Here is a 13,180-nt window from a genome sequence, read left to right as displayed (position 1 = left end):
CCTGTTGTAATAGAAACATTTTACTGAGGGACAAGCCATTTTTACAATGTTAAAAAGGTATACAATACAAAAATCTTTAAAATAATTTTTTAAAAATCAATGTATGATTTTTTTTAAATGAAGATTGTTTGTTTACCATATCAATTAAACCACTAACCACTACATTTTTTTAATATTTTGTTGTTAATATGGCTTTATGGGGTAGATTTTGTGTCAGGGACACAAAATGGCAAGTTTTCATTGAATCACCCAGCAAGAGATCTGTAATGGCGATATTCTGCTGTTTTCGTCTGTGCATTAATTTTATTTATTTTTTATTATTTTTTATTATAGCAAATGTTGCACCTATACAAATGCTTACTGGTTTTAAATGTGTTCATTTAGGAATAAGGGCTTTCTAAATTTAATCCACAGCATGCACAACATTATACTTTATGTCTTCTCTGCATACCTTATGTCACTTTTACACATGCCCCAGCTACTTTGTTAATTTTTTTGCTGTATTATGGATCAAATAAATGCATCCTTTAAGAGAAGAAGAGACAAAACATTAAAAATCTTACCGATCTAAAACTAGTAGCCTATATGATCTAAAAACAAAAAAACGGTATAGTGGACATCAGTGCCACTTGGGGACATTTAATTTAATATTCAACAATAGCCTATATTGATCTGCCTGCAGTGACACCATTATATAAGAACTGAACTGATTCAACTGAACGATGAAATCACGGTTTTCTCCAGAGCGGTTATATTAACTAAATTAATAACTTTTTTACAACAAAAATGAACCATCACTGAATTTACTTCAGCTGGACTGTGATGCTATTTTCTTCTGGAAACAAACTTTGTTGCATTATTTTCCTGTTATCTCAACTTTGAAACAATCTGTATTGTAAAAAACGCTATATAAATAAAGGTGACTTCGCTAGGAAACTACATGAACCGAGCATGAACCGAGCATGTCCCTTCCCGGGCACCGTAATTTGGGTTGAAATTATTTTTTTCTGGGACCTGGCAACCCTGCTCACTCGGTGACTCGGGTGGAGCTCGTTTGAACTTTTCTTTTGGGTCCTATTATGTTTTTGTTGATGTTTCTAAATAAGCAAACTAGCCCATGAATTAAGAGTAAGTTATCTTTGAATGAAGACCTATTCTTACAATTTGAACAGTTCTCACCGTTTGGCAGTCTTTGTGTGACATCAGCTGATAAAGGTAAGATCTAAACTGATTGAAAATTGTTCGTCGGTGTTTGTTTTAGCTGTAAATGTAGCCTACGTTAGTATTAGTAACTGTGATTAGAGGCCAGTTTGCGACAGTAAGTATCTTTGTGGTTTTCTCAAGTCTACTGTACGTATGGTATAGTGCACTGCTGTATAATACATTCTCTGTTTAATCATACAATTGTGAATACATTCTAATAAGTTCAGAGCTACAGAGTAGAGTTTAACTTGATTTCTAGACGGACGGTTACGTTAGTGTGTTGCGTTAGAATACTAAACGGGACCAAGACACAAGTTAATACATTGCTGAAGATAACAACTTAATTACCTAAGGAAATAAGGCTGCGATGAGTGATTATAAAGGTCAGCAAATAATCCGTATGAACGTGTTGATATACATTCACATGAAGCTCATTATGCGAAAATACTTTGTCAAATGAAAGTTTTTAAAAAAAATGTAAAAGTTCTCTGCAACTGTTTCTGAGGCTGGATTCGGAATAACATAGCTACTAGGCTACTCTTTATGCAATTTAAAGTAGTATGGTAACTTAGTGTTTAATCCCGAATTCAGCCTCGCTCGTGCTGTGTGGTGTAATGAACGAACATGTCGTTCTTAACATGTTCAGACAGGTGAGTGAGTCAGTTGTGTGTCACACTTTTAGTGAGCAGCATATTAGCTGTGAGTGAGTGTTACACAACTGAAATTTATGTTTTTTCGAAATGAATCTAAGTTAATCATAAAGTACCATATAGGGTCACACTTTAGGCTCCAATTCTCACTATTAACTAACTATTAACTACGACTGTTGCCTAAATAAACTCCTAATTACTGCTTTTTAATAGTAACGTAGGCTAGTTGTTACGTTTAGGAATTGGGTAGGAATGTAGAATATGGTCATACACAATAAGACATTAATATGTGCTTTGTAAGTAGGCTACTAATAAACAGCCAATATCCTAGTATGCATGCTAATAAGCAACTAGTTAATAGTGAGAATTGGACCCTAAACTAAAGTGTAGTTTATGTGTTTTATACGTAGAATATTAGCTGGAGCATCATACCCCATGGTATTGCCAGATGCCAGTACATGCAGTACTGTTTTGTAAGGGGTATCATATATTTATAACGGGTGTGTGTGTGTGAGTGTTAGTGATTGTTGTAAAGATCTGTGTGTTTTTCTTTAATTAGCAGATAAACATAAAGAGCTCCAGACAAATTCATCACATATGCGTCAAAGTAGCTATCTATTTTAACCGTGTTTTTGTTTCACATGACACACAGTTGAGAAATTAACCCTTTCTTCAATATCAATTCTTTTTAGAAAAACATTAATGTAATTATACATTTATTTGAGAGCTTAAAGAAATAGTTTACCCAAAATGAAAGTTGTATCATCATTTAAGCCTTGTTCAGAATGTCAGTCCAAATCAGATTTTTGTGCATATCCACTTGGCATCCCTTTGTATTTAGAAAGTATGAATGTCAAAGAAATCACATGAAATCCAGTTTTCACAAATCATCCGTTTTAAGCTACATGTGGTTTGAAATCCTATTCAATTAAATTTTTCGGATATCCATTTCAGTCTGGCAGCTCTGATCGGATTTGGCATAGCATTTTTGCTTATGTCACTTTCTTGCGCCATGTGACATTGTTGCAGAAACAAGGTTGTGTTGTTCTCAATGTGCAGGTTGCATGGAAAATTCTTCATGGTTCAGTGTTGAGGTGTCTTCATTTTTGCGGAGATGGCAGCACAGAATAAAGTTGTTCAGTCTTCTACGTTTCTGCCACTGCTTCTCTAGACATAGTAGTCCAGCGTGACATCTACACATTGTCATATTGGTAGACAACGTTGAAGCGTTGCAAACCCCTCCATGTTGTTTTTGCCATTGGACTATCAACTTAGCGTCATTGCCATAAACCAATGCAGATATTCCAGAAATTGTAAGAGCACCACGGGACACACAAATCGGATCTGAACAGTCTGGACAGTCTGATACGTGTCAGTCATTTTGATCGGATAACAATCGAATACACAGACAGTGTGAACATAGTCATACTCGCCCTCATGCCATTCAAAACTAGCTTTATGAAAACTAGCATCATATTCTTTTTTTTCATAAAACTTTTTTTTGTTTTGTGGAACATGAAGATATTTTGAAGAACATTTCAGCTGTTGATGCAGAAGTTCAATCTGTATCAATCATGAAAAAAAAATGTTATCACACACTGAAGGATTTTTGTTGTGATATATTATCAAACACACTGAAGGTAATTGGATCATTATTATTAAAATGCATTATTTAAAATCACATCTAACATAATTATTACAATTATTTTCTTCAAAAATCAAGGTGAAAAAAATACCCCAGTGTTGCAAACCCAACTGCAGAAGTTTACTATTGTTTGTGGTGTAACCAGGCATAACTTTACACAACATCAAAAGAAGCAAAAATAAAACAAATTTTGCAAGAAACTATTGTGCACAACAGCTAGACTGCTGCGTATTTAGCCCAACAAAGATGCTCAGTTGCTTTTAACTCATGTCTGTGTTTTTTTCTTTCTTTTTTCTTTCAGATGGGGTTAAAAGAAGAGAAGAAGGAAACATGTGGGACCATCTGCTTGAAATACTTGCTCTTCTCCTTCAATTTCCTGTTTTGGGTTGGTATCTGTTACTGTCATCTAATGCAGTGGTTTTCAAACATTTAAGCCAGTGCACAAACATTAAACAAAGTTTTTAAGTCCTTCACAACATTTTAACTATGTAATATCCATTTATATTTACTATACTGTATATCAATTTAATTTAGGCTTACCTTTCAATGGGATGGGTGCACTTGTTTTTGGGAGCGCAAAAGCTTCATTAGTGGCCTGATGTTGGATACGACTACTAGCAGAGCATCTTCAACATCAAGAAGTGATCAGTATTTATTTTTCATGTACTGTATGTAACAGTGGAAAAAGTGCTAGCACAAATATGTAGATCCAAATGGAAGCGGTACATTGCCACATTGGATAACTCTTTGTATTCTTCTGCTACTGTAATCCAAAATTCAGGCAGTGTGGAATTGGAAAATTAAGTTTATAATGTTCGACCACTGGACAGCTCCAGCAAAGCATCTTCCAGATTTCTTGGGAGATGAGATCAGATTTCCTAGATTCAGTGAATCGTTGCCGTATTCAGTCATCCAGTTTTGAAAAGCATTGTGAGCCCAAGTTGATCGTGGAGACCATTGCCACCAATGTTCTCTACGATCAACTTGGCTCACAATGGTTTTGCGAAATGCAGCACTGGTTGTGTCTCTTTTGGAAAAATACTTGTTCAAAAAGGCTGCAGAGATGATCAGTAGGGCTGTCACTTTACGTTCGGAAATCAACTGCACAATCGATCGGACCAACAAACACAAGTTTCGAAAACGAAAATAGGGAATCGATTTTAACGGCCTTCTCTCGGATCGCGTCCAGCTCGTCATGATACGCCCACAGCGAACGTGCGTCACACAGCAACTGCAGGCTCTGACAAACAGCAAATTATAGCCTACTTCTGCATAATGTGTCTCTTTTTACAACAAAAATGTCTCATGCATACAGATACAGATTCGGGCTACGGGCTACAGTCACCTACGTAGGATTGACATTTCTAATCGTAAACACAGCCATGTTGAAGCCTGCAGTAATGTTTTTCATTGATGTTATGGCAGTCCACTCTGCTTATTGTTTTCCGAGAATGTTGCTCTCCTGTTTGTCATTGTGCATGAAATTTCACGCCAATAAATCATCAGAAATATTGCTGACTTGTGCGCGTCTCAAGCGCCCTCTTTACGTTCATCCTAATGCCTGTTAGTTGTCCGTGGATTTGCCTATATTTGGCGTTGAAAATGGAAATGTTTTTAGACATGGAAAATCGATTTTACAATAGATTCAATGAACACTTATATCTCAAAAATCTAACAGGAATTTTTTCATAAAAGTTACAGCCCTAATGATCAGTGATGTGTACTCTCAGGTTGTAAGGTACTTGTTATAAGTAGAGGTCGACCGATAGAGGATTTTACCGATACTGATAACTAGGTTTGACCGTACTTGCCAATAACTGATTAATCAACCGATATTTTTTAAAATGAATACTGGATAAAAAAAACATAACACAAACAGTGCTGAACTGAAATGTGCTAAATGAAATAAATATATACAGTAAATATTAATATATTAAAATGAGAAGTTCTACTGAATGAATTCTACAGAAAATAATTTAAACATTAAAATATTACAGGTCAAATGTGTGTTTCTTTAGCTATAACCTAGAAACATACGTAAATTTCATAAGTAACATTTTTGCAAGTCCAGTTTGTTAACAAGGATGTATTAGCCAGCTTTCATGAATTATGTGCATTATGCAATATACATTTTTACAGCATGTATTCATATTTGAGCAATACAATTGTACCTTGATCATTCATGTTAGTTCATAGTACATTAACTAAGGTTAACAGATAAATTAAAAATTAAAACTCAATTTAAAATGTATTAGTATATGTTGGAATTAACAAACTAACAATGAACAATACTTCTACAACATTTATTAACCTTAGTTAATGCTAAAAATGGAATCTTATTGTAAAGCATTTCATATAAATCCAAAAAGTCATCTCCAAGATGGCCATCTTTAAATATCTGCAAAGGCCAGAACATTAAAATTACATAAATGTAGGCCTATATTACATGAATAGTCTCTCACTTTATTTGCTTCTATTTTAGAACACTTGATGATTATCTAATCAGAATAACAATATGTATTGTAGTGATAAAAAAAGATCTGAAATCGAATGCATTTCTGATTTGTTTATGTTTCTGTCGGCTACATGAACATATCAATGTTGAGAAAGCAATCACGTCGCTAGCTTTAAATATGCAACTTCGCCGGCTAATGAATGCATAAAAGTGACCAGCTGGATATAAACTAATGCAAATAGAACAATTGCGACATTAAACATTTGGGTCAGGTTTGTGTGTGTTTTTGTCACATTGTTTTAACCACTTGAGGTAGCTACTACTGTTAGTCCTCTCTATGAAGGTAAAAGAGTAGCAATACTCAAGAGCACGTAGATGTGAATTTGAGAACTTGTACGATAAATATTTGTTCTTGTACACTAAAATTTACACTCACAGCTCCAATGTGAAAGCCTGTAAAATAAAAATCTGAAGTTGAATGTTGAAATTTGCACTCGCAGACAATAGTCACAAACCTGTATTCTGAATTTGAAGCTGCAGACAAGTAGTCACAAATGTGTGAAATGCCATTCACAAAAATACAATGACAGACACAAACTTGTAATATATATTTGCACTTATTCTTAAATTCACACTCACAGTACAACCTCAATTATGCACTTGCAACTGCTCAAATCTGTCACTGCAAATTCAAATTTGCTAATCTTTTCGCGATATATTAGATGCAAAACTAACTTGTGCACTTAAAACTCAGTGGCGACGAGAGAGAAAGCCTTTTATTTCAATAAAATGTTGTTGTATTTTTAAACCTTTAAAAAAAAATCTGAGCATGTTTCCAATAGCAACCAGATAGCCTTAAGCTCAAGCATGTTTCCAATAGCTACCAAACAGCCTTAAGGACAATCATGCAGGGCTGTACGTTAACTTTTTTTTGCACATAGCACTGGTGCTACAGAGGTTGAAAGTTTTGTAGCACAGGCCAAACAGTTGTAGCACAAGTATAAAACATATGTTATCATCCCTGAAAACAAACAGAAGTAATGGAGTGCATCACTTAAAGCTGCCGTCGGCAAATTTTTTTTTATCATATTCAGTGAAATCGACACTATAATCCGACAGAACAACATAAATAAGGTGGTTTTAGAAAAAAACCCGAGCTTCTAACTCCACCTGGAGCGTGTTATTTGTTTTGCAAAAATCCACCGCTCCCGGATCATCGGGTCCAATCAGCGCTGGGGGGTGTGAGATCTGACTGTCAATCACAGGTCGTGCACACACCACAGATCCCACTCCCCCCTCGCGCACGTTACAATATCACATGCACACACCTGAAGTTCGCAGGTGTGTTGGATTGTACGACGCGTGATGGCGGAGAGAAAATCTACTAACAAGCTCCAATTCCTCGGTTATTGCTATCTATGGGTAGATTAGCCAGGGCAGCCTACCTCCGAGTCCATGGTGTTGATCGATGCTGAAGAGACGGATGCGTTCACAGAAAACATGGTGCACACGCACTGACAAGCACGAACTCAATGGGAGGGTGCTCGCTGGTAGTGGGGGAGGGGCATGAGAGTTGTAAACATTCAAAATTTTGGCTAAGTCGACTCAATCTGCCAGACTTGCCGACTGCAGCTTTAAAGAGGCATTGATGTTCCATAAAGTGCACAGAACACATAGCACCTCTTACACCTTAACATTACATATCAAAGTAGAACAGATCTGTGGGCAGACATCAGTAGTATTAACATATACTTTGTGTCACTTTTGGTTGATTTATGACCCCTTTGATTGATTTATGACCCTTGTCACTAGTGATTGACAGGGAATCCATGTGTCACTCAAACTGACTGGTCAGTGGGTGTCAAATGTTTTTACAGGGGGAACGTCTGTATGGGGGAAACTGTTGCTGATTGTATTTTCCTTTGATTGTTGGGGGTGAAATTCACCCAAGCAGGTATTACGTAATGTTGACACCCTGAGTGTCAAAATCGTTGTTGTTTGATCAATAGGGTAGCCTATATGTTAACTATAGTCAAAGTATTTGAGTCAAGACATTCAGGAATACCATTACCCCTACACCACACTGGCTATATTCATTAAAATAACATGTCTGGGGATGTTCTTTTAAGTCAAGTCATCTTCATTTATATAGCACTTTTAACAATGTAGATTGTTTCAAAGCAGCTTTACAGAGATAAGCGTATAATTTAAGGTAACAGATTGTTTTGGCTTTATAGCGGTTCTTTAATAAAGTTATTTTCCAGCTAAAGTTAGTTTTGATTGATTCGCTTCCGTTGCAACGATCATTTGTTATTAAATTAGGGGCCGCTAAGACGACACCGTTCTACACAGACTTTAAATGCGAACCTGTGATAAACGCTGATGGTGCTCATATGCGCATTAAGAATTGGTTCTATAGTTATGTGCATTTGAATATATGTGCGCAGGTTTGTAATTCCCTACAAACCAAGCCTAAACAAAGTACTGGTCTTTCCTTATAAATTTTGATACAGAATTTTATTTTATTTTGTCAGGTACACAAAACGAATTTTCCCGACAACGCCTTATCTGTAGAGTGGTAAATGTTCTTTTAAGAACAACTGTGTGTGTGTGTGTGTGGTGTGTGTGTGTGTGGTGTGTGTGTGTGTGTGGTGTGTGTGTGTGTGTGGTGTGTGTGTGTGTGTGTGTGTGTGTGTGTGTGTGTGTGTGTGTGTGTGTGTGTGTGTGTGTGTGCGCACCTCAGTAGGATCAGTAGTACCTGAACTTTAGGTTTTATGTTAATGCCTAAGACAAAGACTCAGACACGTTCATCAAGTCAAAGAGTCCTAATTACCCACACACCCCGTGCTATATTCTTCTCAACAAGTAAAGGTGTCGTTTTTTCTGGAACATCTGTATCTGTTTCCCAGACGCCAATAGTGTTAAAAAGACAAAGAATCAAACATTTATCTAACTCACAGTGAAGGTGTTTGCGAGTGGAACTGGCGGGGGAAGAGTGCATCCTAAATGGGTTTGTTAATGGTTTTAGGACAGTTGCTTAGGCTAGCCTAGATGTTTGAAGAATGACACTTCATCAAAAGCTTTCTGGTGATTCTCTGGGCTTGCACACAAAAACATCTTTTTAGTGTATATAAATTTGGTCGTTACTTTTGTTATTTTAGTATTTTTTAAAGAAAATGTTTTAGTTTTTAACCCAACCCATAGTGTGTGTGTGTGTGTGTGTGTGTGTTGCAAAACAACAAATTTACATATTTTACTACAAAATTCTGAGTAAAATAAGACACACAGGGATTTTAAACGTTCAAACATTTTATACATTTGTTTGCCATACAAAAAGCAAGAAAAGTTGTCTATTTCCTTTAAATAAAACTTTTACTTTATTTTATTCTTTAAAACAGACTGATGACCAGCATCTTTTATTAGTACTGTAGCCGAGCAGTTTCCTCACATGAGTAAAACACAATTTTCACTTAGAAAACTTTTTAAATGTATGCATGTACCTTTTTTCTTTTGACAAACCTACATTTCAAATTATACCTGTGTGTGTGTGTAACAACCACAAGGGATACATGTTGACGCCTAAGTTTCGGGTACAGTGCAAACATGCAATACTCAATCAATAATAAATCTAATCTTAGTGTAATCTTCGTGTGGTCAGAACACAAAACTTTGTTGAGTGATCCAGACAAAGCTTCATGCTAGAAAATATCATGGAAGTCACTAGCCCTTCAACATCCAGCACAAAATTAAAGAGATGAGCTTAGGATGTTTCGACTATTACCACTATTTTGTTTGTTGGACTCTCCTTTGAGAACTGTCAACATTCGGTGTTTATAGGAATAAATGCAAATTAAGAATTTGAGTGATAGTCTTTCTGCTTGAGAGTGTTTTACTAAGTTGATATTTTTTAGTGCAACTTTACAGCTATCTATGATGTGGGATCACATGAAGCATCAGCACGAAAAGTTAGTTATTCTGTTTTACACTTAATCTGTTACAACTGATTCGAATCACATCTGACTATTGTACTGAGAGCTGCACATTCATTAATGTTTGAGGCTGGTAAACAAAGTGCCACACTCCGGTAAAACCTGCAGATAAAATAAAAAAATGACGTGTGAAGAAATCACCATGTAAAATTAAGACCCCAAATCACTAAGAAAATAAGTTAGGCCATACAAAAATTGTTTATGATGCATACAGAAAATAGAAAACTCAAATGATGAGCAATTTGTAAGTTTGTTACACGTTTGTAAGTATGGTTTTGCAAATTACTTTTTATTACAACACTAATTAGTCATCTTGTTGAGATGACACTGTTCACATTTCTTTGTTTGTTGGCCTGTGTTTTGTTTTAGGCGAAGACAAACCGATGTAAGTTCATGCTATTCCGCACATGGGAAAACGTGTGTGATAAACGCAGGCCTTTCATTTAAGAGGCTTTTTAAATATATGACTGAGCTTTCTCTTTTTGACAAACCAGTATTTCATATATTATACTTAATATTATATTAAGTTGTTTAACGTCCACAGAATTGTTTATTTCAACGTCCCGCTTAACATTAAAGATTATAGTTTGTTTTCAATTGTTATCACCATCTTCTTTGACTCAAATAAAGGTACTATATATGTGCTTAAAATCTTTGTACATTTTTTGCTCTTCTGTCAGATTTGTTAGAGGAACTATGCCACACTGTTGTAATGCAAACTCATTAAGAACTATAAAGTTACATGTCCTTATAAAGACTATGAATAAAATTCAAACATATTCGTTATACAGGATTTATGTGTACACAAAAGTAAATTCGAGAGGTCAATTTATTACGAAAGAGTGTAAGGCATATAGGAAAAGAGACAATTAGCCATAAAGAATACAGAAATCCTCTCTCCTGGTCTATTGTGAAAGTTTATGTCGATACAGTATGGAAAATGATATTTTTCCACTAATCGATGACCCGCTTTACATTTACGGTAGTTTCTTTGTTTTGTACAGTTTGTAAAGACTACTCTCTGAGCGTGGTCAAACATGTTCATAGGAATAATGAAAACATGAACAAATACCGCATTTTGAGAATTAAATGTCAGTAATTCTACATGACACTGCTTGAGACTAAACAAATGAAATTTATTTTAGGACATCTTTCTGGTCTATCTACGCTGTGGGATCGCAAGACACAATGAACCAACATGAAAAGTGAGTTATGCCGTTTTTCTGTTACCTATTCAACCATTACACTTCAAACTTTTCAAACTATTACACTTAAAACTCTGCATTTCACCGCACAGTCATAGATACACAGTTCTTTTGTGTTTGTCTCTAAACAACTGTTAAGTAAATGAACTACAGTTGATAAGTAGTAATTTTAAGTGAAAGGTGCAATGTTTCTGTCCATGCCAATACTTTGACACCTGTGTTTTGGACGTATGTCTTTTAGGTTTGATCCAGAAAACAGACGGTGTGTTTTATGTCTTAATATTTTGTTCTCCTTTTTTTTTTTTTTTTATGAAAACATGCAGTTTTTGTTCACATCAGCAGAGTACCAAAATGTTTTAGTATATCGTAAATTTCAATAGTTAGCTAGCAAATGCAAGTGAACTGTTTATTACTGTGATAATTTACAGTTATATGTGAAACAAGCTCAGTCACATCAGAGTTGAATTGGAACAGTTATTGTCACGCATGTTTAACAGTGCTAGTGTTCTTGGCCTCATCAAAGTTCACACAAGGCACAACGTTTTCACTGTGGTGCGTTTCATTCTTCCAAAGTTCCATTGCTTCAAAGTTTAATTGTAGCATGTAACAGTTTGGAGACATTTTTTTATTATTATTATTTTTATGGTACTTTGGTTTTGTGTGCACTTTTCCTGAAACAAACTGTTTTAGAAACTGTTAACCGTGTGTGTGTGTGTGTGTGTGTGTGTGAGTGTGTCTGTCTTCCTTACACTTTGAAAAACAACTGTTTCCTCTAATCTGCTGTAATTTTAGTGATCTCTAGATGTTCTCGGCTTCTCTTTGTTCAAATAAGACAATGCTCCCATGAATTTTGGGGTGGTATGTGGATATAGAATGCAGCACAAGGAACTCTTAAATATTTAATCTAATTAAACATCTATGTAGTGTTTTTAAAAACACCGTAAAACAAAGGTATGAAGACATCTTTCTATCAGAGACCTTCACAATCTATTTGTAAAACCAAATACAGTGCATCAGAGTACAACAGTTTACCAGCAAATTACTGTAATCACTTTTGTTTGAAGAAAAAACTGGTTAATCTCACTAAGTGTGATGTTTTATGACTACTGAAGGTGTCACATCCTTAGAGCATTACAACCCTGGATGTTTCTCACCTACAGCCCAGCCTCCTGAATTTGGTATTTAAATAAGATTTAGGATAGTAAGTAAAAATCTAGTGTTACAATGCTACTCCAAAAACTCCTGATAACATCTAGAGTGATGTGTGTAACACCGATAAGAACAGCAACAGATGAACAGTTAACAAGCTTAAACAGATGAAGACCTTCACTATCCACTCCAGAAAATTAGTTTGACAAAGTTTCTACGTGAAGATGAAGATTTTGTGAAACAGGACTTTCTGATGTCTGATGATCGTGTAGGCAGATTTGTGTTTGACAAGGGGTCACACACACAGTCAAACTCTACGCTATGGAACCTTACGCAGATTATGTACATCGAATGTGGTTATCTGCTTTTGACTGCCATAGACTTGCCATTTTACTACACCAGGTGTCAAAGGTGTCAAAGTATTGGCATGGACAGAAACATTGCACCTTTCACTTAAAATTACTACTTATCAACTGTAGTTCATTTACTTAACAGTTGTTTAGAGACAAACACAAAAGAACTGTGTATCTATGACTGTGCGGTGAAATGCAGAGTTTTAAGTGTAATAGTTTGAAAAGTTTGAAGTGTAATGGTTGAATAGGTAACAGAAAAACGGCATAACTCACTTTTCATGTTGGTTCATTGTGTCTTGCGATCCCACAGCGTAGATAGACCAGAAAGATGTCCTAAAATAAATTTCATTTGTTTAGTCTCAAGCAGTGTCATGTAGAATTACTGACATTTAATTCTCAAAATGTGGTATTTGTTCATGTTTTCATTATTCCTATGAACATGTTTGACCACGCTCAGAGAGTAGTCTTTACAAACTGTACAAAACAAAGAAACTACCGTAAATGTAAAGCGGGTCATCGATTAGTGGAAAA

The 13,180-nt window shown here is 35.5% G+C and overlaps 1 protein-coding gene across 1 annotated transcript in view; it reads left to right on the top strand.

The window, feature by feature from the left end:
• Positions 1-993: 993 nt before the first annotated feature.
• cd151l (CD151 antigen, like) overlaps positions 994-13,180 on the top strand; it is a 125,062-nt gene continuing 112,875 nt past the window's right edge. Inside the window, exons 1-2 of the mRNA XM_084123929.1 lie at positions 994-1,215; positions 3,800-3,883. Of these exons, the coding sequence (XP_083980055.1) occupies positions 3,800-3,883 (84 nt within the window). The 5' untranslated portion in view covers positions 994-1,215. The remainder of the gene's footprint in view (positions 1,216-3,799; positions 3,884-13,180) is intronic.

Source organism: Abramis brama (assembly GCF_963993115.1).
Source record: "Abramis brama genome assembly, chromosome: 9".
Lineage (NCBI taxonomy): Eukaryota > Metazoa > Chordata > Actinopteri > Cypriniformes > Leuciscidae > Abramis > Abramis brama.
The sequence above is the reverse complement of the archived record's forward strand: the minus strand, read 5'-3'. Positions and strand labels throughout refer to the sequence as shown.